Source organism: Mauremys reevesii, linkage group 16 (genome assembly GCF_016161935.1).
Source record: "Mauremys reevesii isolate NIE-2019 linkage group 16, ASM1616193v1, whole genome shotgun sequence".
Classification (NCBI taxonomy): domain Eukaryota; kingdom Metazoa; phylum Chordata; order Testudines; family Geoemydidae; genus Mauremys; species Mauremys reevesii.
The window spans coordinates 3,581,994-3,608,814 of NC_052638.1; the positions used below are offsets into that span (position 1 = coordinate 3,581,994).

General features: G+C 44.2%; 1 protein-coding gene across 1 annotated transcript in view; it reads right to left on the reverse strand.

The window, feature by feature from the left end:
- The window catches only part of CTCF (CCCTC-binding factor), a 55,927-nt gene that overhangs the window by 9,812 nt on the left and 19,294 nt on the right, over nt 1–26,821 (reverse strand). Inside the window, exons 2-9 of the mRNA XM_039503262.1 lie at nt 10,397–11,189; nt 9,525–9,695; nt 8,413–8,546; nt 6,657–6,777; nt 5,596–5,745; nt 4,166–4,326; nt 3,424–3,606; nt 2,942–3,077 (exon numbers count right to left, since the gene is read on the reverse strand). Of these exons, the coding sequence (XP_039359196.1) occupies nt 2,942–3,077; nt 3,424–3,606; nt 4,166–4,326; nt 5,596–5,745; nt 6,657–6,777; nt 8,413–8,546; nt 9,525–9,695; nt 10,397–11,177 (1,837 nt within the window). The 5' untranslated portion in view covers nt 11,178–11,189. The remainder of the gene's footprint in view (nt 1–2,941; nt 3,078–3,423; nt 3,607–4,165; nt 4,327–5,595; nt 5,746–6,656; nt 6,778–8,412; nt 8,547–9,524; nt 9,696–10,396; nt 11,190–26,821) is intronic.

Below are 26,821 nucleotides of genomic sequence, written 5' to 3' on the forward strand. Positions count from 1 at the left end.
ATATTCTAAATACAATCCTATCAGCACTGTAATGAGAGGAGCTATCATTAGCTGTTTATGCTATGGACCTCCGCAGCCCCAGGTGCACTGGCTTTATTGCCACCATATCACATTGCAAACTCATGTTTTGCTGGGCTGTTCGTTCTCACCACATTCCCACTGAGTATGTGCATACTGTGGTATTTTACCCCAGGGTTATTAGATCCCAGACTAATACCATCTGTAATCGGGGAGGGAAAGAGACACACTAGAACAATTAAACATGTTTGATATTTTCTCCATTTATCCGCCTAATTTCATCACAGCTTTCCTCATGGTAATTATGCATTACCAGTGGCACAAACATGTGTAGCACTTAAGATCATTTTTTCAGCTTCAGGTTTAAGAAACAGTCTTCATGCAGCATGAATTTCATTCTGGGTGACGTAATTTTTCTGTGCAGACTGGGCTAGGAACTCCTGCCCACGTGCTGTACATTTCACATTAGCGTATTACCTCTGTGCATTCTGACTCCTTGGAAAGTCCAGGCGGACTTTGCATTCCATTTGTCAGGAAGTATTTTCAGCCCCTTGTGAAACCGCTAAAAGGTATTCAGTACATAATAAGTCTTGGTTCAGCCACCACACTTCTAGCAGAGATTTTTGGCCAGCCTACCCCACACAGCTCCTTCCAAACCTGCAGAATGTGCACTACTCGACAAAATAAACTTCTTTATACAGCTGATAGTTTCTATCACAAGACTTCTCTTGCTGTAGTCTCTTCTCTTTGCCTTTAAGACATAGCTTATCTTTTAAGGACTTGTGTTACTATGAGACTTTGCAATTGAGGTTTGCACAGTAAGCACTATTTTGACCCCACTTTTCTAACTTCCCGAAAAAGCTTTTTCCACCAGACATTTCTCATGCATGTTCTCTTGTCAGGAAAATGACTTTTTCCCTTGGACATTAACTACATAAGCCATCTTGAGGGTTTGACAAGGAGAGTCTTTCCTTTGGAAAATCATCTTTCAAATGCTTGGTCTACAAACACCAAGTGTGTTTTCTTCAGTTGAGGACCAGGACCTCAATACTTTTCCATTCAAAGTGGAAAAATTCAGAGTGCAGGCAAACAGTTTTTGAGTTATCTACTATAAAACATTCCATTGGGTCCTGGAAGTGTATATAAACTGACTGTTAACCCTTTAGACATCAGTGCTAATTTCCATTCTCAGACAGTATGTGCTGGCTGCCAGCGGTCCTATCAAGTCCTGCTCCTGGTTGTCAGTGTGCATGTGAACACACATGAATGCTTCCCACTAGGGGAGAGAGAGAGTCTGGTGACAGTGGACTCTACCATCAAACAATTCGAACAATTAGGAAAAACAGTCGAGAGCTGTAAGTGGTTCCCTCACCTCTCCCTGACTTGCAGCTGGGCTTCTGCTTCAGAAAATTTTCACCTCCCCCCACAGGAGTTCAATGACTCAATGGCAAATTTGTCAATCGGTTGCGCAAAACCAGGGTCATCTGGAACTTTGAATGGAGCGTATGCGTGTATATATTATTGTATACAGTCCAACCCTGGAACCCAGCACAAACACAAAGGTGCCAATTTATTTGATAGATGGAAGCTACAGGCCCTGGGTAGCTTAGGAAGCAGAAAGTAGGCAGGCAAGACAACTGAACACCTTGAGAGTAGGAGTGAAAGAGATGAGCCTCTTTTCAATTAGTCATGTCCTGGAAGAAGACAGGGATGACAGCTCATGCCCTACTTCCCCAGCAGGTGCAACCCTCTCTGCGCTAGTGTGCATGCCACCCCAGACTAATCTGTTCGCTTGCCAGCTAGCTCCCAACTTTCCAGGTGCCAGAACCAGCTTACAGAGTTTGTAAGCTCTCAATTGGTCAGAATCAAGGAATTTATAAATGCAAAAAGTGCTCTCCTGGTAAAAAGATTTGGCCACGTTCTAAAAGAAACAAAGTAAATTAATTCCCAAGCAAGAAGTGAGTGGATGGGGGCATTGGTCTGGTATTCAGAAGACCTGCATTCTATTTCTGGTTCAGCCACCAATTTTCGACGTGACCTTGGACAAGTTATTTCCCTTCTCTGGGGCTGTTTTTCCTCATCTGTACTGTGCCTAGCATAATGAGGCCCTAATGCCTCCAGATGCTACAGCAATACAAATACAATAAAACTAAATAAAGTTAAGATATTTCAATTGATTCAGAACATTGGAAGGTGCTACTTATTTTAAAACAACTACACTTAGAAAGTCAGAGAATTCTGAACTCGCGTTCTATGAAACCTCAACTCTATCAAATCCCATCCTCTGTCCACAGGAAACCACCTTCCTTCCAGTCACTGTATGTCCTCTCCAATAGCTACAAGTCCTCACCTCATCTACTGTAAAGAGAAATTAAGAGCCACCGTCTACTAGCACAGACTCTCCTCCAGATCAGCTACTCATTCACATGGCACATAGCAACACCACTTCTTACCCTTATACAATACAGAACATCCACCCCATCTACAATTCCGCCAGAAGCCAGAGAAACCCACTTACTACATACGTAGCTAGAAGCCTCCTTATCTACCTCATTCATCCCCATCCAGCAATAAAACTCTATCCTTCAAAAGCAAGCGTGAGCTGCATCTTTGCCCTATCCACTGCACAAATTGGCCCCAGAAGCCAGTCTCAACAGCTGGAATATACTGAGACACATGTAGAACATAGGCCATTTACAGTTGTAGTCAGTGATAGTAAAAGTTCACGTTGTTATACTTATGTGTGTACACTCACACAATATAGGATTCCAGGGGGAATGAAATGCACGTACAATAACTATGTTGTAGACTTCCAGTGAAGACAGTCTTGACTAGTAAGGTACCAATAGAAAAGAGATGGTTTACTACAAGCTCATACAAAAGGCTAGGTGCATTTAACCAGTTCATTACGCAGTGCTCTTACCACTATCAGAGGAATCTTCTTTTTTAGAACGCATCTTTCTCTTTCTTCCACGTTTTCCCTTCTTAGGCTCCCCTCCATTCTCTCCTTCTACACCATCTGGACCAGAACAATTATCTGCATGTCTAGCCATGGTGTTCTAATCAGGGAAAGGAAAACAAACACTGAAATCAAAACCAGGTAGCAGGCCTGTATTTACAAGCCAAGTTGTACTTTTGATAGCTTATTCCTTACAAAAAATAATAAAAAATTCCCACTTATGTAGAATCCAGAGAAACCAGCGATTGTGTTAATGTATGTTTGACTTTTGCCATCAACTGTCTTTTTAGTTTCCTTAGGTGGTTACTGCTGCAAAGAATACACTAAATCCAAGTGTGAGCTGCGTCCAGCTCCCCTTCTCAAACACACGCTTACAGCTTATTGTTTGATGGAACAGCCTCCCTCCCCTTACAGAGATCAATTCAAATCGTGATCTGCTCACTTACCCTGCGAGTGAATGTTTTCCCACACTTTGAACAGACAAAGGCAGCAGGGACAAAGTTGGGATCGTGGTAACGTTTGAAGTGCATATCGAGGAGCTGTTTCTGACGGAAGGTTTTATCACAATGGCTACAGGCATAAGGCTTTTCTCCAGTATGGGTACGTTTGTGCATGATCATGTGCCGCTCCTGTCATTGAGAAAAACTCATTCAGAAGAATAAGCAAAACACAGAGCAGCAATGAACATGAACTCAGACACATGAATGAAAAGGTTAGCAGTTGTCATTAGCAGGGGGAAGAGCTCTAATATTTCACTCAGAGCAGCACCTGGGAGGGAAGGGAAGGGGAGGGGAGGAAGATGCTCCTTTATGTGAGCTGGGACATCTCCATCCATGCTACATTCAGCTGCCAGGATCCTAGCTGCAGTTTCTTTCCCCTGTGCCAGCCAATACTCCAGCTCTGTGACAAACATATTCCATTCTTTGTCTTCTTTAGAAGATAATTTCTGTAAAGAGACCCTTAGCTGGAAGGCTAAGGCCAGTGAAAAGGGCACTACACTTTCCTATATCAGTCCTTAACAGACTAAAAGAGAAGGCATCACATTTGATCAGCTACCAAGATTAGTAGTTTCTTCTTTAATGTTTGATTTCTAGCCCACATTTGCTGTGCCTGGACAAGAATGCAGCTCTGGATGTTCACACAGGCTGCATGAACAGCCAGCCTTTCTGGAATCACCAGTAGGCTTACCTGTCTGCATGCATAATCACACTGGTCACACTTGAAGCGCTTCTCATTCTTGTGAGATTTCTGGTGCTGGATGAGAGCGTATCGCTCATGGAACACAGCATCACAGTAACGGCACTTCTTGCCCTGCTCAATGTAGGAATGCTGCTTTCGCAAATGAACACCTAATAGCACAAGAAAAAGTATTTAACCCTTTGTTCTCCTTGTATTACAGCTGGTAAAGATATTCTCTTAATACCTATCCTCTTGGGTGCTTTCATTACATAAATCTGGTTGGAAGCTAAAAGCCTGAGCCCTATTAATACTTTGAAATTATATTAACAGCACCACATATGATTAGCAATTTCTTCCTCAAAATGTCTGTTTTACTGTTCACCAAAAAGGTTTGTTTCCATTGCCAAACTAAATGTACATATACTAATTTGCTGGGAAAGCCCCTAAGAACTAACAGCTCATTAAAATATCTGATTTATTAAACCATAAAACTATGTCCTATGAAGAGTAGGAGTTAAAATGCAAAGCAGGCAGATACTTTTGTATGTGGCAAAATGAGCAAGATAAACCAGTGAGAGTATCAGGCCAGAGTTTAGCATTAGTGGTTTCTTTGCTTTGTGGGTTTCAATTGGACCCTTCCTTTTACTTTGGGGTGGGGGGGGGGAGAAGAGAGAGAGAGAGGGAGGGGTTAAAACCCCCCAAACAATTGTGAAAGTGAGAAGAACAGATCATTCAAGTCAAAGTGGGAGTGCCAGGAACCCAGCCATGTTGTGCCACACTTCACCAGAGAACTACTGTCAACTCACTACCTTGTGACAATAGCAGTTTATAAAACAAATCTTGAAAGACTTAACCAAGCAAAGAGAACTGCACTGCTACAATCCAGCAAGACTTTATTATCCCTGTCAGAACTCCACACAGTGTACAATGACTATCTCAAGTGATTTAATGTGCCGCATTTCTTTTCTATGAAAAACAGCAGAGGGGCTGCTGCCCAGAAGACAGTCATTTCATTGCTCCAAGTTTAGTTTAGGATAGCATATTTTTGCCTTTAAACTCACTGAGCCACTCTAATACCCTTAGATGGGCAGGGACAGCAAATTCTGTAGAGCCAGCAAGCAACATTTTTATTTTGGCTCAGTAAGTGCATGTCTATGGGCACCATACTAGCGGCCTGCTTTGTATTCTTGGTAAGCATGCTGCCACACTGGAACAGTATAAGAAGCAACCAATAGTTTTCACAGTAAGGGGTGGTTATTATAAATCAACAAATTACCGTCCAACACCACTCAGGTCAGTAAGTGTCATATTTTGCACCACTCAGAAGAATCTACCGCCTATGCAATTTAGTCTATATTAATCCCTGTGCCTTGTGAAAACTCCTTTCAACTTTGGTCTGTTCAAAGACATTTTTCACCACCAAGTTAAGCGGTACTTACCTAAATCACTCTTTCTTGCTATGACGGTGTCGCAGTGGGGGCAGTGAAATTTGGCCACATTCTCTGTGTGCTTCTGTAAAATGTGCATTTTCATGGTGCCACTCTGGGTAAAGCGAGCATGACAGATGTAACATTCATAAGGCTTCTCTCCTTTAGCAGGGGAAGGAAAGAGTATTTAGTGCATGAAGTTAGTTTTATTAACCAGTCTTGTCTAATTAAAAATATACCTGAATTGGAAAGAACTGTCAAAATGTGGATTTGGTGGCACAATATTTTAGTGCTCTGGTGATCTATCCCTTTCACAGGCTAGAGGAGTTCAGGGAAGCCCCAGTCCCCTACTACACATCTGCCCACATCACGAAGCCACTGTGCATCTCATCACCTTAGTTCCAAAACAGACCTGCCTCACTGAAGATTTCGGTACAGTAAGAGTTTTGTGAGGGGCTCATGTAAGGATCTAGCACACACTCTCAGATTATTGCTTTCACAAGTGCCAATATCCTTTCCTCCCCCAGTTATAAGACATTTTTTCCTTCACACTTTAGCAGCAATATTAGTATTGCACTAGTGTTTGGTGTCAATTATCCATGGGATTTTCACAAACTAGTTCAGTGAAATGCTCCTGTACCAAACATTGAACAAGCGTGACCCTGAATGTCTGCGAGAAGACTGAAAGTGGGGTAAACTCTGATGTTCAGAGATTTATACTGATTTATATTACCCTTCTATTTTATGGTATGCCTGTATTCTAGAGCTCTCATTCTGCTAAACAGATTTTTAATTTTCTGTGACAAAATTGGAGACAGGCTGTCTCAAGCAAACTCCCATTTCTCAATTCAGTAACAAAAACGTTCAATGTACGGATTTAGATGCTAAACCTGGGTGCATGCTCTTCACTTGCGGGCTTTATACCTTTTCTACATAAACATGAAACAATCTTTCATTTTGCCAGATTCATGGTGACAGGTGTGTTGAGAGCTCTAGCATACGTTAGCATTCCTGAGCCTCTATGCCCAATGCTGAAGCACCAACAGCACATTAACCAAGCATGGAATCAATACCAGAGTGGGTTCTCATGTGCCTCTTCAGTTTGTATGTATCCCTGCTGGCGTAACTGCACAAGCTGCACTGGAATGGGCGCTCTCCAGTGTGAGAGCGAATGTGGCGTTTCAACTTGCTGACCTGAAATCCAAGAATGTGATTGGTGTTAGCACAGATGAATAAGCCAGCCTTTCAGAATCCACGCCAAGAAATTCAGTGATACGTTTCGGGTTTTTTAAACTGAAGTACTCTGCTGGGTTTTTGACTTCTTGTATTACCCAAAAGGTTCAGCCCATGTTACGAATCAGTATAGATGTGAAATGGAATAGACTCAGCTAGAGTGTATGAGGGTGCTGCATGGTTACTGATCCATAACAACAAATCCCAGTTCAAGCTAGCTCAGGGGAATGATGTGCATAGTGATTTTCTGGTTATTTTTCAACTATACTTTGTAATTCACTGTACTTCATTCATGCTGCCCTCAGAACTTCATATCCATAAAGTGCTCAGATTAAAAAGTCCACAGTAACTGCACAGCAAAAGAACCTAGATGGCACTGTTGGTTGGGTTAAATCTTGCTGTTACGAATCAGGCATAACCGCCGTCTTTCATTCAGGATGAATGTAAAGAAGTGACTGAAATAATAGCAGTCTCCAAACCCAAACCAAAGACAAATGCAAGGCTGCCCAGAAATGTGTGTGAGAGTAAGAGACGGAAGACTCAGAGGCAGCACAGAACAAAACAGGCACAGCCTGGAGAATCTGTGATCCTGACAGAAGCCTAAAGAAGGGGCACGTGGTGCTGGCTAAAGAGGCTTGGGGCTGTAAGAAAAGAATCTCTTTTGTTTGGTTCTTCCTATGTTCAAGGAAACAGAACTTTGTTCACTCCTTGTCAATAAACACGAAAATACGTGTTTATATAATTTTCCCCTCTTAACCGGAGCATCCACAACACCCTGAACTTGGCTAACCACTCAGATCAAAAAGGGGCAACTACAATGAGACTGAAATGCCCACTTCAACTTCTTCCTGTACCATCTCAACTTATTACTGCATGTCCCACTCCTGTCAATCATGCTGATCCTTAGCTTGCCTAAGCCTCTTCTCCCTACTACCCAGCATGAGTAATTTCTTTTTAAAGTTGCATTTATTTTAAAAACTCTCCTTCAGCTTCAGTGCTGATTAGGGAAAAGGAGAAGAACATTGCAGCAAGCTGCCTCCCAGTCAGCTTTTCAATACTTTTGAATGAGAAGAGACACTTTTGGAGAAGAGAGACGCAAGAAAAAAAACCAAAACAAATCACCACATGACTCATTTTGACAGCAGATGCTCATTCTTCTTAACAAGCAAGTGCACGGTACAAGACTGAGAGCACATTTCTTAATCTGAGGGTGTTGCCAACCTTAAAGTACATTTATCTCAAGATACTGTTACCTCCTACATCCAGCGGTTAAGCTAATTAAACCTGAATGTTGAATTTTATTATTATTATTAAAACTCTGCTATTGGGTCCCCAAAGGGTAGGGAAAAATCTCTAGGCTTTTTGTGCGCATACCACCCACAAACCAATTTCTCTTAATTTTAATTTTTTTTTTAAATCTCACCATTTGCTTTCAAAGACAAGCCTTATTTACAAAATTTCTGCTCAAAGACCACTTTTTATGGCCAAAGCGTAAACTCCTCTAAATAAAATGTTTTAATGGAAATTGTTGACACAGACCCTTGCCATGTATGGCATGAATGGTTGGTTCTGTGGTAATGATTAACCCAAACATACCTCTACACTAGCATAGTCGCACATCGAACATTTGAATGGTTTCTCATGAGTATGTTTGTAACGGCGATGCCGAACCAACTCTCCACTGGTCACAAAGGCCATGTCGCAGTCTGGGCACTTGTGAGGGCGAGTACCTATATGTGTATAGCCAAGAAGGAGGGGGGAAATATTAAAGTTGAGTGATGAGCCAATGAAAACAACACATGCTAGTTTCGCTTTTATAAATTAGAAACTTTGGATTCATAATCTGAAAAACCTGACACTGTAGCACAGATATTGTGCACCTGAACTGGAAAGTTGCCACTTTTGTGTATAATAGCCATCATATTACTAAAGAGATTTACAATTTTTGAGGATGATCAAAAGGATGTATTTAGCTAAATGAAACACCGTATATATAGATAAACAAAACACTGTATTGTCTTCTGATCCCATGGTTATTCCTAGAATCCAATCATTTAGCTAGGTGTTCTGTGTGTAGAATAAATTGGGAATATGGAAACATCCCCCCGCTCACTTTGTTGCAAGTGGTGGCTGTATTTTGGTTCTCATTCCCATTCGCCATTAGACAGGTACTTTAAGAAGCCTCTATAATAAAACTAAGTAATTCATTTCTATTTTTCCCTCTCCCATATAAACTTAAATAATTTTGTATCGGTCCCCCTCACACTATTCTCTTGGGGGTCCCTGTCCTTTTGTTCATCTTTGAACCCGTCCTTGTCCTGCTTCCACACAAGAAGGAGCATGGGCATGGAACTGATGTAAGCTTAGGGCCTGAATCAACTTCCACTGAAGTCAAAGGGATTTTTCCAATAGTTTCAAAGGGAGCTGGATCAGGCCATTTGTCAAGTTATATCCAGGTGCACACTGAGCTTCTCCACTGGCCCAGCCAGACAAAAAGCAAAGCTAACTGGGTTCATATCAGAAACACTGAGGTAACAGCACTGTGAAATCCTTTTCCTACAGGAATATCCTATAGGAGAAATTTTGAAGATACAAGGGAGGGAAGGACTAATACTAAAGAGTGAATCCTATAAGATTCCTACTGTACAAGAAGTGTAACGATAACATTCTCTTTACTGACTGTACAGCATTAGCTCTGCATACAATACCTGTGTGAGTATTGAGGTGGTTCCTCAGCAGCGTGACTGTCCGGAAAGCTCTACCACAGAGATGGCACTTGTGTGGTCTTTCATCAGTGTGGCTTTTCATGTGGCGGTCCAAGTTAGAACGACGTGGACAAGTATAACTGCACAGCTCGCACTGGAATGTCTTCTTTACACCTGGCCACAAAGTAAACCAGCTTTACTCTAATCAGCCACGTACTCCACTCTACGTTAGGTTCAAGATTTCAATAGTCTTTCCTTGTTCCATGAAATTATTACATGGAAAGTAATCTTGTGCAACTAAATTGAGCTGTACTTTCTATTAGAAACAGAAGGCAGCGATAAGCTATTGTTTTAGGATTTTAATTAACATGTCAGTAATCATTTTTTTCCTGCACTGTCCTCACAGGACAAAAGAGAAAATCAAACACAAACACTGCATTCTTTTGCTGTCAATTCTATCTGGTAATTGGTTAAAAAAACCAGTATCTGGGTTTTTATCATTTGGTGTAAAACTGTTGATAAAAATACTAAAATCTCGGAAACAAATATCTACATTATTCAGTGAAATGTAGTAAAATAGAACCCTTTCAAGTCTAGCTGTACAGTAGCAACAAGGTCAAAGCATCATATTCAAAGCAAAGTAAACAGCTACGTAGCACAGGAAGAGAAGATGGAAGCTTCCTCTGAAAATGGAAGAACAGAGGACTTTTACTTATGGCTTTAATTAATAACAGAGGAATTTTTTTACTAACACAAGGGCTTTACTCCCAATACAGTCTAGCTGAGTTTACTGTCATTTCTTTTTCAGCCCTTTCATAAGTTCCCATTGTGACAAATAAATTTTAAACAGAGCTACTTAAGAATAGTTAATTTACCTTTCTTTTTTATTTTTGTTGGTTTAGGGGGCTTCATGTTGCCCACCACCTTTTCTGCATTAACCTCAGAGAGCAAACCCTCCTGTTGCTCCTCTTCGAAGTCATACACAGACACATCCACATCTTTGCCTTCCTCAGTGTACCGGAGCTTGCTCTTTTTGGTTTTCTTTGTTTTTTTGGCTGGTGGCTGATAGTCTGGATCTTTCTGCCAATTGGGATCTTCCTGTGGCTGAAGTTCACCTTGTTCCAGTGTCTCCACCTCACCATTTGCACCTACTTTCACTACCTGGAACCCTTCTGGCAAAGGGAGCGTGTGACAGATCATAGGCTCTCCCTCCTGCAGGCCTCCTTTGGAAACCTCATTTTCATAGGCTCCCTGAAGCTCTTCCACAGACGTAGTGGCAACAGGTACAGTCACTGGAACGGGTACTTGGACAAGCTGAAGCTCACCAAGGTTTATAGGCTGTTCTTCCATATTAACAACCTGAAGTGTTATTATCTGTGTGTCATCTACTGTAGCCTCTGCTTCCTGAGCCACTGCGCCTTCCATTACTTCAGTCTTCATCTGAAGAAGCGTTGGATCCAGCTGTTCCATCATTACCATTTGCACGCCACTGTTGACATCCTGCACTACTTCACCCCCATCTGCTTGGTTCGGTGGAATATGGCAAGCATCCTCCTCCTGCCCACCTTCACGGCGTCTTTGATAGGTCTTTCTTTCTTTCCCCTTAATGAAAGTTTCCGACTCCTCCCCAATAGCTTCGATTGTCTCGCTTTCCATTTTGCCTTCCTGCTGTAGAAACAAGAAAGGTATTTTACGAGGTCACTTCGATGTCTGTTTTGACAACAAGCACTACAAATTGATGGGACAGAAGTTCAGACTGAAGACAAATGGTCAGACAATAGGGACTTGTTACATTCACTGATATTCTAACATGGAAACAAGCAGAACTTTGGATTCACATTCTATTGACCTACTGTTGGTAACATAGCTTTAAGACCAAAGTAGTAGTAGAACACAATCTGAAGTGAAACAACTACTGTGCCAGTTTCAGGGAAGGAAGAGATAGGGGGAGGAGAGATTAAGTGATATGCATGTTTCCTACTTCATACTTAAAAAAATCTGTAAATCCCTAAGGCAGGATGTACACTGGTATTATTCATTGCTTATAAATTATTGCTTATGCATCTTATAGTCTCACTTTACACAGTTGCCAGCAGTATCAAAGGCAATCTTGAACTATTTACTTTTAAATAGCATGAAAATAAAGTCATAACAATATGGTTGCAGCCAGCTTTTGTTATGAAGCACCAGTATACATGAACTTGGAAATTTCATTTTGTCCTAAAACTGCAAGATTTATTCTTAAAACAGAAGGAAGATATTTCTGCAAAATCTGAAGAACGTGCAACCTGTCTGAGAATTACCAGTCATTAGAAAAATACCCCAAATGAAATTCTGATGAATTCACATTTCTTTGTCTCCCTCTAGCTCACAAAAATTACTACTTTCCACACTGTTCAATCTCCATAACAATTTATATGCAGTCATATTTAAAGAAAACAGGTGATTTAGTAACATTTGCTGTGGATAGTTTGGGGCCCAAATCCTGCTCCTGTTAATATAAAGGGATGTTTTGGACACTGACTTCAGTGGAAACAGGATCAGACATTACATGTATTGGTGCATGTTGCCCTCTACTGGCCAGCTGCAGCATAGCAAGAACATGAGGATCCTTCTACAGCAGAGGTGGGCAAACTATGGCCCACGGGACCATCCTGCCTGGCCCTTGAGCTCCCGGCCAGGGAGGCTAGTCCCCGGCCCCACTCCCGCTGTCCCCCTTCCCCTGCAGTGATGCCGCTGCGCACGCAGCGCTCTGGGCAGAGGGGTTGCATGCTCCTGCCGAGCAGAGCGTCTGGCTCCAGCCGGGCGGTGCGGCTGCCAGAAATGCTTCTCTGAGCGGCATGGTAAGAGGGCTGGGGGGTTGGATAAGGGGCAGGGGTCCTGGGGGGCAGTGAGGGGACAGGGAGTGGTTGGATGGGGTGGAGGTTCTGGAGGGCGGTCAAGGGACGGGGGGCGGGGGTTGGATAAGTGTGGGAGTCCCGGGGGCCTGTCAGAAAGTGGAGGCATGGATAGGGGTCGGCGCAGTCAGGGGACAGTGGGAGCTGGATAGGGGGTGGGTTCCTGGGGGCAGTTAGGGGCGGGGGGTCCCAGGAGAGGGTGGTTAGGGGACAAGGAGCAGGGCGAGGGTTGGATGGGTCAGGGGTTCTGAGGGGGGCAGTCAGGGGGTGGGAAGTGGGAGGGGTCAGATAGGGGGTGGGGGCTTGGGGAGGCACAGCCTTCCCTACCCTGCCCTCTATACAGTTTTGCAACCCTAATGTGGCCCTTGGGCCAAAAAGTTTGCCCGCCCCTGTTCTACAGCTAACATCTTTCTTTGGCTCAAGTGGCCTGCATTTTTGGAGTTGCAAAACTGGAGTTCTAGTGGTTTATAATGGAGAGGCGCTCGCTTTTCTATGCTTAAGGTTGCCAGCAGTCATAGTAGAAGGCTGATTTCACCTTGCAACTAAACAGATAATTTCAAAATGTTTATAGCTAGATCTTGCTGGCAATGAGAACATTTCAGAATTTTTAAAAATAAAAATGTCAATATGTAAACGTAGCTCCTTTCTGAAATTTCTGTCCAATATTGCTTGTGATCCTGTTAAAAAACTCACTAGAACACAAAATTTCAGGCATTGGTAAATTTTGACAATGACTTGTACACAAGATAGTTTTCAAGAGTAGAAAAAGTAAGGTTTTTTAAGAAATTGCCATTATTTGGAAACTAGACAAATCTCTGTCAAAGCCAATGGAGAAAAATCATGGTGACTGATTATTTTCATCATCTACAATGAACCAGCTGGGACTGTCCTTTAGAAAAGAGAAAGTAAATTCCAGAATCAGGTAAAATGACAACTCATGTATTCCTCACCAAAATGACCCCTCAGTCTTGAGATAACATGCACAGGTCCATTTTACAGGTGAGATAACATAGGGTAAAAGTTTAAATTTAGTTTCCATATGAAGCTACAAATAAAATCAGGATTGGAATTCTGATCTCTGAGATGAGACCCCAACACTAGACCAAAGCATCTCTCAGAGTATTTCAAAACTCTACACTTAGTGAAGCCAGCTAATCTGGGGCTTACAAAGGTGACAAGAATTGTTAAGAGCTTTGGGACACTAAAGATGAAAGGCTGTAAAGTAAATGCAAAGCATATTATTAGACACATTTTATATTGGGTAAATAAGGCACAAATATTTGTGGCCTGCTTTCCAGTGGTGCTGAGCACATCCTTTTTGATTTCAAAGGGAATTGTTCAGCACCTCTGAATATCAAGCCACTTAAACCAGGCCTGCACAACTCGTAAAGCGGCGTGGGCCATATTACTCCAAAGAAAACAGCTGAGGACCGAAACTCCCCCCGGCCCTGCCGACCCCCGCTAGTGCTGCCCAGCCCCCAGAAATACTCCCCCCACCCCCCAGCACTGCCCGCCGCACAGAAACAAACCCTCCTTCCCCAGCACTGCCCCACCGAAACAGTGGTATTGAACCTTGGTAATATGCTATAGCGGGCCCTTAAGGTAGTATAATTAAGGTAAAATAAAAATGTCTTTTTGCTAGAAGTAGAATAAGCTCTTCCCCCAACGTTGTAATTGACTGCCCTGTTGCATGAATGAGGTGGGACTGAAGAAGGCGTGGAAGGCAGCACCTCCAGACAGCTGCAACTCTTGGAGAAGGGATGGGAGCCAGACCAGATCAGTAGAACAGGTCAGCCACTTGCTCGCCTCCTCAGCCCCCACCCACGACTCGCCTACTCACCCCACTGCTCATCTCCTCAGCCCCACCTCACCTGCCCCCACTGACTCCTCGCTCACCTCCTCAGCCCCACACCCCTGGCTCGCCTCCTCACCCCCCCGCCACTGCCTGCCCGCCGCTTGCCTACTCACCCCCCGCAGACCGCACAATGAGCCCATCTACTCACCTCCCGTGAGCCGCACAGTGAGCCCACACGGGCCACATGCGGCCCCCGGGATGCACGTTGTGCAGGCCTGACTTAAAGTTGCCTAGGTATGATTTAGATTAACTTTCTATATCCATTTTGAAAAAATATCAGTGTATACATGCATATTACGCGCACACACACACTGCTATCTGCCTCTATTCACATCTATTTTATTGCATCTTCTTCTGATGTTCCTCCTTTCTTGGGTCTATTGATTATTCTCTCTTTGACTGTGTTGCTTTGACAATGTATCAACATAATGGTCTGCTCAAACTATGGTTCACCTGCTGGTGTGCAACCTATGACTTTCAGGATGTTTCTTGCAATCAGAAGTTGCAGTTTCCAGGGGGCACTAAATACCAGAAGTACTGATATTTTGCTTCATATACACTTCCACCTCCCTCTTTCCTAACACCAATCAGCTGTTCAATGTACAGTAAGCCACATGGACAAACATCTGAGAAAGACTTGAGTACCTGATACTGACTGGCAGTCTGCAGGGGATCAGAACAGAGCTGTGTCTTTATCCCACAGTAGAGGTGAGAGAGCCTGGGCAAACTCTGTCTTCTAATCCAGGGGTTCTCAACCTTTTTCTTTCTGAGACCCCCTCAACATGCTATAAAAATTCCACAGCCCACATGTGGCACAACTGGTTTTCTGCATATCCAGTAGATTAAAAGCCAGGGCCGGTGTTAGAAGGTAGAAAGCAATGCAACTGCCTGGGGCCCCATAAAGCTAAGCTACTTGGGCTTTGGCTTAGCCCTGGTTGGCGGGGCTTGAGTTTGGGCTTCCACCCCAGGTAGTAGGGCTCGGGCTTCGGCTTTCTATCCTGGGCTCCAGCAAGTCTAACGCCAACCTTGATCTCTGGTTTATTTTGGTAGACCCGCTTAAACCTGCTTGTGACCCCCGAGGAGGCCCCAGACCCCTGGTTAAGAACTGCTGTTCTAATCACAATTATCCCAGGTATTTGGGTAGGGACACGGAAGGTTAAGAGATAAAAGGAGGCATCACTTTTTAAGTGAGAAGAGATAATGGAGCTGGGTAAGCAGAGCAGGGCAGAAAAGCATGATAGGAAGACAGAGCAATAGGAAAAAAGAAGGAAGAGAGTAAGTGCCTTAGGGTTAGTTAAACTGTATGTATTCACAAGTTGAATTTATTCTAATGCATTAGGGTAGAATACAAGTTTGCACAAAAGTCCTGTAAATCTATGTGTAAATAAGGAACAGTCCACCAGTTCATGGTAAGTTACTACGGTGCCCTCATTGCCTTCTGAGTAGTGTAACATTGCATCAACAAAAGTCTCTGTTCCATTTGTATTTACTATCCAAGAAGGAAACCAAGATGCATGTATTTCTTCAACTCCTCTTTCTTTACTACAAATATCACAGGTAGACATTATTATCCACCAACCCTTTCCAGGAAAGCAAAGGCTGAGAAACTCACTAAGGGAAAGCATACACTACAAAATTAAGTCAACTTAAGTTACATCAATGTACAGCTGCTGCAGTAATTAAATTGCTTTTGCATGTCCACACTACACTCCTCGTGTCCATGGTGCACATCCTCGCTAGCAGCGCTTTCACTGACACAGAGAGCAATGCACTGTGGGTAGCTATGCCACTCAACTTGCCACCATCTAGCGCAGAGTGTTTTGGGAAGTGTGTCAATACCTCATGGGGGCAAACAAATCATGCAGGGGTTACTGGAAACAAGGTTTCAACATCTCAGAATGTTTTGAGCTTCTTTGCAAAAGCCCAGAAAAGTTGTGTGTCTGCCATCTCTGCGAGAAGCATGGATCCTGCACAGCTCTGTACTATTATGATGAGCGTTGTGAGCACTCCGCCAGAGTCGGGCAGAACAAGACAATTCCTTGGAGGCTGCCTTGCTGTGGGACATAGAAAAAACAATTCACATTTGTTATTGGCATTCATGGAGCAGCTGCAGACAGTGGAGCCTTGGTTCTGGGCCCAAGAAACAAGCACTGATTGGTGGGATTGCACTATGTGGGTATGGGATGATTAGCAGTGGCTGCAGAACTTTCGGATATGCAAGACCATATTTCTGAAAGTGTGTGCAGAGCTCGACCCAGCCTTCTGGCACAGCAACACCAAAATGAGAGCTAAGAACATAAGAACAGCCGTACTGAGTCAGACCAAAGGTCCATCTAGCCCAGTATCTATCTACCGACAGTGGCCAATGCCAGGTGCCCCAGAAGGAGTGAACCTAACAGCTGCACTGACAGTGCAGAAGCAAGTGGCGATCGCTGTGTGGAAGTTTGCAACCCCACATTACTAACGATCAGTTGGGAATCAATTTGGAGTTGGGAAATCCACCATGGGAGTTGCTGCGATGCAAGTGTGCGGGGCCATTAATCGCATCCTGTTGCGAAGGACTATGACTCTGGGCAACGTGAAGGACACAGTGGATGGTTTTGCAGCAATGGGGTTCCCAAACTGCAGTGGGTGATAGATGGCATGCATATCCCTATTTTGGCACTAAACAACCTTGCCACAAAGTACATCAACAGAAAGGGATACTTTTCTGTTACTGCAAGTGCTGGTGGATCACTGATGATGTTTTACCAATATCAATGTGGGATGGTCACGGAAAGGTGCATGATGCACGCATCTTTAAGAACACAGACCCAGGAGATCCACCACTTCCTGTATACTCCAGGCAGGAGCGTGTCTGCATTGTGCAGCCTGAATGGTCAGCTGGGCAGGCACTAGGTGAGCTCTCCACGCCAAGCAAACAGCAAATGGGATTTCAAAAATTCACAGGGATTTAAAAGGGTAGGGGCATGTACCTGTGTACCTGGCCACTGGGTAGCAGAGTTCAAAATGGTGACCAATGGGGCATTGTGGGACACCTCCTGGAGGCCACTAAAGTCGACGTAAGTAACACAGTGTCTACACGGAGGTGGAGTTATTAAGTCTGCGTAACAGGTGAGTTACATTGGTGGGAGTGACATTTTACTGTAGATGCTTACAGAGTTAGGTCAACATAAGCTGCCTTGCATTGACCTAATTCTATAGCGCAGACCAGGTGTAAAAGAAGAATGTGTCCAATCCATATGTGTGTGGGAGAAGAGAAGTGCCATGTCTTCCAGTACCAAGAAACAGATAATAAATTACTAAACTGTTTATAGGGACACCCATTATGTCTAGGCCACATGGTACTTTCCCTGCTACCCTCCTGCCCTTTAACTTAAGAGTTTCCTGGTTTTTACTAGTTTGTGTTCCTGTAAATACTTCAGAATTAGGGTAAAATGAGCACAAACCAATCTGTTCCATGGTGATGTCTGTACCTTTAACTAGTACTTAAGCATTTTAGGTTGGAAGTTTAGTTAGTTTGTTTTAAAACTATGCTCTACATATCACAAAGCATCTTACAGCATTATACAAGATTATGTAGAAAACCCTATGAACTAGTCCAGTTTAATGACCACTGTAATGTGAAATCCTAAATGTACACAGAACTATTTATGATTAGTATCTTTGCTGGTTCAAAAATCTTGGCAATTTGCCAACAGTGACTAAGGCCTTGTTTACACTACACAGTTTTGTTGACAAAAGTCATTTTTTGTCAATGAAACAGTGGAGGTGTAAACACTGTAATGCCCCTTCTGCCGAGAAAACTCTCCTACTTTGCTGACAAAATAAAACCTTCTCAACGACAGGCGTAGAGCTTTTTACGGCAAAGTTATATGGACAAAGCGTCAGTGTAGACACTGCGCTTGGTTATGTCACTGTAAATGGCCTCCAGGAGATGTCGCAAAACACCTATTCTGCCCGCTCTGGTCAGCAGTTCGAACTCCACTGCTCTGCACCCAGGTACACAGGCATCCACCCCTTCCCCTTTAAAGGCCTGGGAATTTTTGAAATTCCACTTCCTGTTTAACTCCACCAGAGAGGTCCTTTGGGGCCATCTGCCTGTCCCAAGTCAGGGTAAAGGAGGAGGGTTGGGCGTGGGGCTAGCAACTCCACCCTGTAAAAATCAGCTTGCTACAGAAACGCCAAAAATAGAGTTAACAGAGACTTTTAGCCTGGAAAAAGAAGGGTCTTCAACTCGAAGATGCATGCTATACCTGGAACCAGCTAGAGCGAATGGCCCAGGATAGAAGACTATGGAGATCTGTTGTTGGCGGCCCATACCCCGGTTGGGGTGACGGGCATGAATGAATGAATGACTTCCTGTTTGCTCGGCATGGAGAGCTCATATCACATCTTCCCAGCTGCCCATGGTGGCTCCATGCAGCAAATGCTCTCCCACTTGGAGCGTACCTGAGTTGTGGGATCTGCTGCCCCCATAGGGGGAAGGAGACTGTGCAGTCCCAGTTCCGCCATAGGACTTTTGATACCTATGGGCAGATTTCTCATGGCTTGTTGGATAAGGCCTACAAACAGGACACATGTCAGTGTTGTGCAAAGATAAAGGAGCTGAGACACGTATACCAGAAGGCAAGGGAGGCAAACAGTCACTCTGGTGCTGCACTGAAGACCTGCTGCTTCTGTAAAGAGCTGGACTCCATCCTTTGCAGCGACCCCACCTCCGTCAACTCTGTAGATACTTCAGCGGGGCTGGAGGTGGCAGACAGTGGACTCAACCCCAAGAATGAAGTCATGGACAAGGAGGTTGAGTTGGAGGACGATGTGGAGCACACGGCAGGGTTGTCCGGTGATGCGGCTAGTCAGGACCTCTTTTCTACTCTGGAGGAGTCTAGCTAGTTCCAGAAGTCCATCTCTGGCACACATGATGCAGGAGAGGAGAGCCTTGGTAAGTGATATTTTCAAGTTGATGCTGCTCGGTTATATGAGGTAGAGCTGTCATTTGCTCACTATATTGCAGAAGTGTGTGAAGAGACAGAAATGTACAAGACTAGCGGTGTTTGAGTGTGCTCCACATTTTCTGTGCAGCTAAGCAGTGTGGCGGAACTGTATGTTAATACACTCCAAGATTTCACAGGAATCCTCCAGAGAGATCTCTAGGAAACTTTCTTGGAGGTACTCGCTAATCCTCTGCCCAAGGTTCCTTGGCAGAGCTGCTTTGTTCCTTCCCACATTGTAGGAAACTTTCCTGCACCAATGGGCAATCACTTGTGCACTCTTGCTACCCCTTAGAAGTGAGGTACAGCGTCAATGACCCACGCTTGTGGAAAATGGTGACAGAATTTACAACACTGTCCCTAGTCCCCTGCAGTGATTCCCTTAAAAAAAAAAACTACCTAGACCCTTTGCCCCATCTTGAACGCCCAACCTCCTTCTCCCCCGGCCGAACTCACCATGTTTAGGGTATTCGCTGAGATGGCTGCTTGCCAAGAGATAGAGAGAAAGTTATCTGTATATTATAATAGGTATATTTTACTATAATGATTCCATGCTGGGTTGAACTAACAATCATGCTTCTGTGTATTGTTTCTTGTGCTTCTGCAGATGTGGCCATCAGGGGAATCCCCTACACAGTGCCTCTGCCAGATAAGGTAGCGACCAAGGCGGAGCAAGGACGGAGTTCTGAGAGGTGCTCCAATCCTCAGAAGCTGAAAAAAGAATGCAGGGAGTGGAGAGAGATCTTGATGGAAAAAATTAAAATAGAAAGGCAGGACAGAAAGGAGAGTGAGGAGCGCATTGTAAAGTGCCAGGAGAGGATGATAAAAGTGATGGAGGAGCAAACAGAGATGCTAACCATGCTCCAGGCAGTCCCTAATCATGCTCCAGGTAGAACACAATACAGAACTGCTGTCCATACCCTCCCTAAACTCCTCCTTCAGACAGTTTCCTAAAATGACAGCTGGACTTACACATAGCTATGAGAGCCTACACTGCCCTGCACTCTTATCTCCCTTTCCACCAAGCATTTTGTGTGTGTTGTTAATTGGTATTTAATAAAAACAAACTCTCTGAAACATAAGCAATCTTTATTTGTCTCCTACATGTGATGGTTGCTGCTGATAGTAATACATAGTGTCATTTTCTGCATACAAATCCTGTTCAGGAATCATTACAATTTTCATGCAAGGTGGCAACTTAAAGCAAGACAGACTGCTGTATGGAAAAAAAACCACATTACTAGTGCTCATTGTCAAAATGTTGCCTCAAGGCCTGAATTCCCCCCTGTTATGCCCCTAACACCGCTGGTAGCTGGCTGCTCAAATTCAGCAGCCAGGCAATACACCTCCGGGCTCCATCTTGGAGGAAACTTTTCATCCTTAGCTTCACAAATATTATGGTGTGCACAGCAGGCTGCTATGACCATGGTAACATTTTCCTAATTTAATTCTAATCAGTTATAAAGGCAGCGCCAGCACGCTTTTAATCTGCTAAAGGCACATTCCACAGTCATTCTGCACCTGCTCAACCTACTGTTGAAGCACCCCTTCTTGCTGTCCAGGTTTCCCGTGTAAGGCTTCATGAGTCATGGGAGTAAGGGGTACCCTGGGTCTCCCAGAATCACTATTGGTATTTCAACATCTTCCACTGGAATCTTCTGGTTTGGAGGGGAAAAAAAAATCCCTGCTTAGGGCTTTCTGTATAGGCCAGTATTCCTGAAGATGTATGCATCATGCACCTTTCCGGACTATCCCGCATTGATGTCAGTGAAACACCCATGGTGATCCACAAGCGCTTGCAAATACCATAGAGAAGTACCCCTTTCTATTGATGTGCTTGGTCGCAAGATGGTCTGGGGCCAAAATTGGAATATGCATGCCATATATGGCTCCACCGCAGTTAGGGAATCCCACTGCCGCAAAGCCATCCAACATTTCACGTACACTGCCAACAGCCACCATCCTTTGTAGCAGGATGTGATTAATGGCCCTGCACACTTGTGTTACCGCAACCCAACAGTAGACTTCCTAACTCCAAAGTGATACGCAACTAACCAGTAGCAGTCTGGAGTTGCCAGCTTCCGAACAGTGATCACCATGTGCTTCTCCAAAGAGGGGGCAGCTCTCATTTTGGTATCCTTGGGTCGCAGTGCTGGGGCAAGCTCCACACTAGGGTGACCAGACGTCCCGATATTTAGGTGTTTGTCCCGCATCCCGACTGATCTTTGGTCGGGATGCAATTTCTCCCAATATTTCGCTCCACCAGGAGCACTCTTCTTTTTTTTTTTTTTTTGCTCCGCCAGCGGACCCCTCCCGCCATGTGTCCCGATATTTTCTTCCTCTCATCTGGTCACTCTACTCCACACAGTTCCTGGAAGGTGGCTTTCTGCATCTGAAAGTTCTGCAGCCACTGCTCATCATCCCAGACCTGCATAATGATGCAATCCCAACACACAGTGCTTGTTTACCAAGCCCAAAAGCGACTGTCTACTGTGTATAGTTGCTCTGTGAATGCCAGAAGTAATCTGGTGTTGTTTCTTTCCATGGCACACTGCAGATCAGGCAACTCTGATTCCTGTTGAGACTGGGTGCTCTAGATATACTGCATGACCATCCGCGATGTGTTCATAACAGTGACCACAACAGTAGAAAGCAGTGTGGGATCCATCCTTTCAGACAAAGATGCTGGGCGCACAGTAATCGCAGGCCATTGAAAAATACAGTGAAATGCAGCTGGAAGCCCATTGAATGCCGAGATGGGAAGAACTGCATCATGGGACATTGAGCCCGCAGACATAAAGGGGGATTCATAGATGGGTGATAAAAATTATTACACAGGAAAAGACTTCATGTGAAGAGAGATCTCACAGATTGAATCATAGAATCTCAGGGTTAGAAGGGACCTGAGGAGGTCATTTAGTCCAACCCCCTGCTCAAAGCAGGACCAATTCCCAATTAAATCATCCCAGCCAGCGCTTTGTCAAGCCTGACCTTAAAAACCTCTAAGGAAGGAGATTCCACCACCTCCCTAGGTAACCCATTCCAGTGCTTCACCACCCTACTAGTGAAAAAGTTGAGACTGCTTAATTTAGATAAAAGAGATGAGAAGTATAGCAAAAGAGTGAGTGGTTTACAGAGAAGGTAAATCAGGTGTTGCTGGTCACGTTGTAGCACACTGAAAATCTTAAGGTATATCTACACCGCAATTAAAACCCCCTGGCTGACCCATGCCACCTGACTCAGGCTTGTGCAGCTTAGGCTATGAGGCTGTTTAATTGTGCTACAGATGTTCGGGCTTGCGCTGGAGCTTGAGCTCTAGGACCCTGCAAAGTGGGACAGTCCTAGAGCTCGGGCTGCAGACACAATTAAACAGCCTCTTTGGGTATGGCTACACTTGAGATTTGCAGCGCTGGTGGAGGCTTTCCAGCGCTGCAATTAGTAACTGTCCACACCTGCAGGGCACATCCAGCGCTGCAACTCCCTGGCTGCAGCACTGGCCGTACACCTGGGTCTGTTTGGGGTATAAGGATTGCAGCGCTGGTGCTACAGCGCTGCTCGTAAAGTGTGGCCACACACCAGCGCTGTTATTGGCCTCCAGGGTATTAGGAGATATCCCAGAATGCTTTTAACTAAATTACTCCCTTTGTTTTGTTATGCTGCCTCTTTATTTTGTTGTGAACTCGGGGCTCCGGGAGCTGCTTATCTAAAAAACAAACACAACTCCTGTTTGCCGTGATCAATCTGTAACTGACTGAACAATCAAATGAGATAAACCCACTACCTTGCTGTGAATGAGGCAGGCAGGGGGATGAGTGTTTGCTTGACGAGAGAAACAGCGGGGGCAGGGGTGAGAAAGGGAGTCCGTTGGAGCAGCTGCTTATCTGGTCTGCAGGTTGTTTGCAGTTAAGAGTAAGGGGTTGGGAAAATTTTCTGATTTTGCAAGGCAGGGAGCTGATACACAGTGTCAGCTCCAAAAATCCACTCTCTCTCTCCCCCCCCGGTCCCTGTCACACTGCACCCCACCCCCCTCTTTTGAAAAGCACGTTGCTGCCACTTGAACGCTGGGATAACTGCTCATAATGCATCACTCCCAACAGCGCTGCAAATGCTGCAAATGTGGTCACACTGCAGCGCTGGTAGCTGTGAGTGTGGCCACACACCAGCGCTTTCCCTACACAGCTGTACGACCAGCGCTGTAACTCCCAGCGCTGCAACTCTCAAGTGTAGCCATACCCTTAGCCTGAAGGCAAGTCAGCTGGAATATGCCAGCGGTGGGTGTCTAATTGTAGTGTAGACATACCCTCAGGCTACAACATGGCGACCTAATATGGGAGGTAGCTTGCACTTCAGCTAAAGTTAAGAAGGCTTTTCAATCGTGTTAAACTAACACAATTGAGCAAACACGACTGAAAAACACACCCTTTTTGCCCACCAAGACAGGGTCTCATAACTAGGGGTCTAAAAATTCATGGCCATGAAATCTAGTCTCCTTGTGAAATCTGATCTCCCCCATGAAATCTGGTCTCTGGCAGCAGAGTGTAAAGCGGCGGCTGCTAGCCAGACATCCAGCTCTGAAGGCAGCACCACTGTCAGCAGCAGAGCAGAAGTCAGGGCTTTGGAGGTGTGCTCTGGCTCTGCTCCAGCTCCAGGCAAAAACCTGCAGCTCCATTGCTCTGGGCTCCGCTCCACGCTCCAGCTCCGGGCTCCGCTCCACGCTCCAGCTCCGGGCTCCACTCCAAAGCCCTGTCAGAAGTAAGAGTGGCAATACCACAACCCCCTAAAAGGCTTGCATCTTCCTTTTGGGTCAGGGCTCCCCGTTTGAGAAATGCAGCGGAGAAATCACACATTTTTTGTGTATCGGTCACAGCATAAATAGCAACGTTTGCAGATGTGTAACACAAAATGTGAGATTTCTCCGTGATTTAAGTAGACCCCCTACTCATAACACAAGATGAAGGGGATGTTAAAAGAAACTGAAAAGCAGCAAACTTAAAACAGAAAGTGACTTAAAAAACCCCAAAACAAAAAAAAACACCCATAGTGGAAATCACTGTAAATAAATATCAGTGGGATCAAGTGTTAGACGTTTATATGGATAATGAAAACCCATTAAGTTACTTTTGGATAGGATAACAACAAAAAGGGGACATATACCCTCACACTTCAAGGCACAAACCAGGATAGGAAGAGGATTCCCCTGTTATTCCATAGCTATCCTCCTTCCTCTTGTCTAGAGCAGGAAAAGAGGTTTCTTCAAAACACGTTAGCACCTCCAAGTGTTGCTAGCTGGTCTTAGTCACACCTAGGGGCTGTCCCCTTGTTACTCACCATTTACAAAAGGTACCATCATGTTTTTAAACAACAATTAATGCTATAACCAACATTTTTTAAAGAACATCTTTTCCCCCTCCAATTTAGATAAGGTCTGTAGGGTTTCTTGCACCTTTCCCTGAAACATCTGGTACTAGCCATGGTCAGAGGCAGTATGTTTTTTGAAAAGCAAGTTTATAAGCCAGAAAATTTCAAGTTAACGTGAAATCAAAAACATATGGAAGTTAACCTAACCTTAACTCTGCCATCTTTTTATTCTTGTCCACATACCCACTACAGTTAATCTATGCTTCCCCAAGGTACTTATCACTGTAATATATGGACACATAACCAGACCCCTTAACAGCAACAGGCACATCTTTGTTGACAATCATCTATGCACTAACATATGCATACCCAGCCACCTATTACGAGGGCTCTACCAAATTAAAGGCCATGAAAAACACGTCACAGACCGTGAAATCTTGTCTCCCCATGAAATCTGGTCTTTTGTGTGCTTTTACCCTATACTATGCAGATTTCACAGGGAAGACCAGCGTTTCTCAAATTGGGGGTCCTGCCCAAAAGGGAGGTGCAGGGAAGGTCACAAGGTAATTTTTTGGGGGGCAAGGGGGTCACAGTATCACCACCATTATTTCTGTGCTGCCTTCAGCAGTGCCCCACCAGCAGCAGTGCAAAAGTAAGGATGGCAATACCATACCATGCCACTTTTACTTCTGTGCTGCTGCCTTCAGAGCTGGGTAGCTGGAGAGTGGTGGCTGCTGACTAAGGGTCCATCTCTGCAGACAGCAGCACACACATAAGGGTGACAATACCATACCATGCCATCCTTGCTTCGGTGCTGCTGCTGGCTAGCTGCCCAGCTGTGAAGGCAGCAGCGCTGAAGTAAGGGTAGCAGCAAGGCAACCCCTCCCCCTGCCCCAACTTATTTTTGGGTCAGGACCTCTACAATTACAACACTGTGAAATTTCAGATTTAAATAGCTGAAATCATGACATTTACAATTTTTAAAATCCTATGACTGTGAAAGTGACCAAAATGGACCGTGAATTTGGTAGGGCCCTACCTATTACACACGAACAACCTGTTCTCCAACCCACTCTCCTTTGATGAGCTACACATCACTTTGTACCCTCCATACTGACTCAAAGACCTTCCCTGCAAAAGCTCATTTATTTCCATTTAAGTCAATATGCCACTTGTATATACTTTATTATCTACAAGCAGCTCACAACCACCCTCTACACCTATCATTCCACTGGAAGTCTCAGGGCACAAATCAACCCCTCCTGGACTTTGTATTGTAAGACCAATATTCTTATTTACCTTCCTGTGTAGGTCCTACACCCCTCCACCTACATATATTCACCTTAATCTCTACCCACTCTATAAAGACTATATTTAAACTGGATCCAGAGTGTCTAACTCAGAGATTACAGACTTATCCATTCTACACAGAGAACAATTGAAATGTATTACATTGCCCTGCTATAGTAATTTAAAACACTGGACAGATTGCAATGATGCTTCTAGACAGATACCTACATTACCAGGAGGGTTCACAGAATAATAGACTGTGACACAGTTAAGGTACTTCCACTATATATTTGCAAACTTGATTCCTGTCCTCTTCTAAATAACGGCTGACTGTCAGTTTTCTTTTGCTATCCCTTCCCTTCATGTTTGTGTTCCTGACCTTTCTGTACTTCTACCTGGCTACTTTGTTCCTTTCTGTCTGGCTGCTCTTGACTCAGCACTTGATGTCAAAACAAATATTCCAGAATGGAACAGATGAATAGTCCTGGTAAAGCAATTTAAACAGGAAGGGGGGAAGTGTTCTCAGAATGTCTTATGTTTGCTTGATAAAAGAACTGCGTAGTTCCAAATATTTCATCATGATGAATAGAATGAAAATAGCCCAAGGGCTCCCATGCTGCTCAAGCAACAAACCTTGAACACAACTGCAACCTTCTTGTAAGTACAATATTAATTATTCTTCATTCCTTTTGCTAGGCAAAAACATGGTGACTACTGAAAAAACACACAACTCATTGCTCCTTAGCACTTACCACAATATTAAATTAGACAACAAATATGGAGTCTTTGCAGTCCGGCATCAGCAAATCCTGGAGATTTTTAACTATGCATCAGGTTTCACTCTACCTTGTGCCACGGAATCCCAAATCCACTTAACATGAGGGCACTTTCTTTCAGCATCAGATT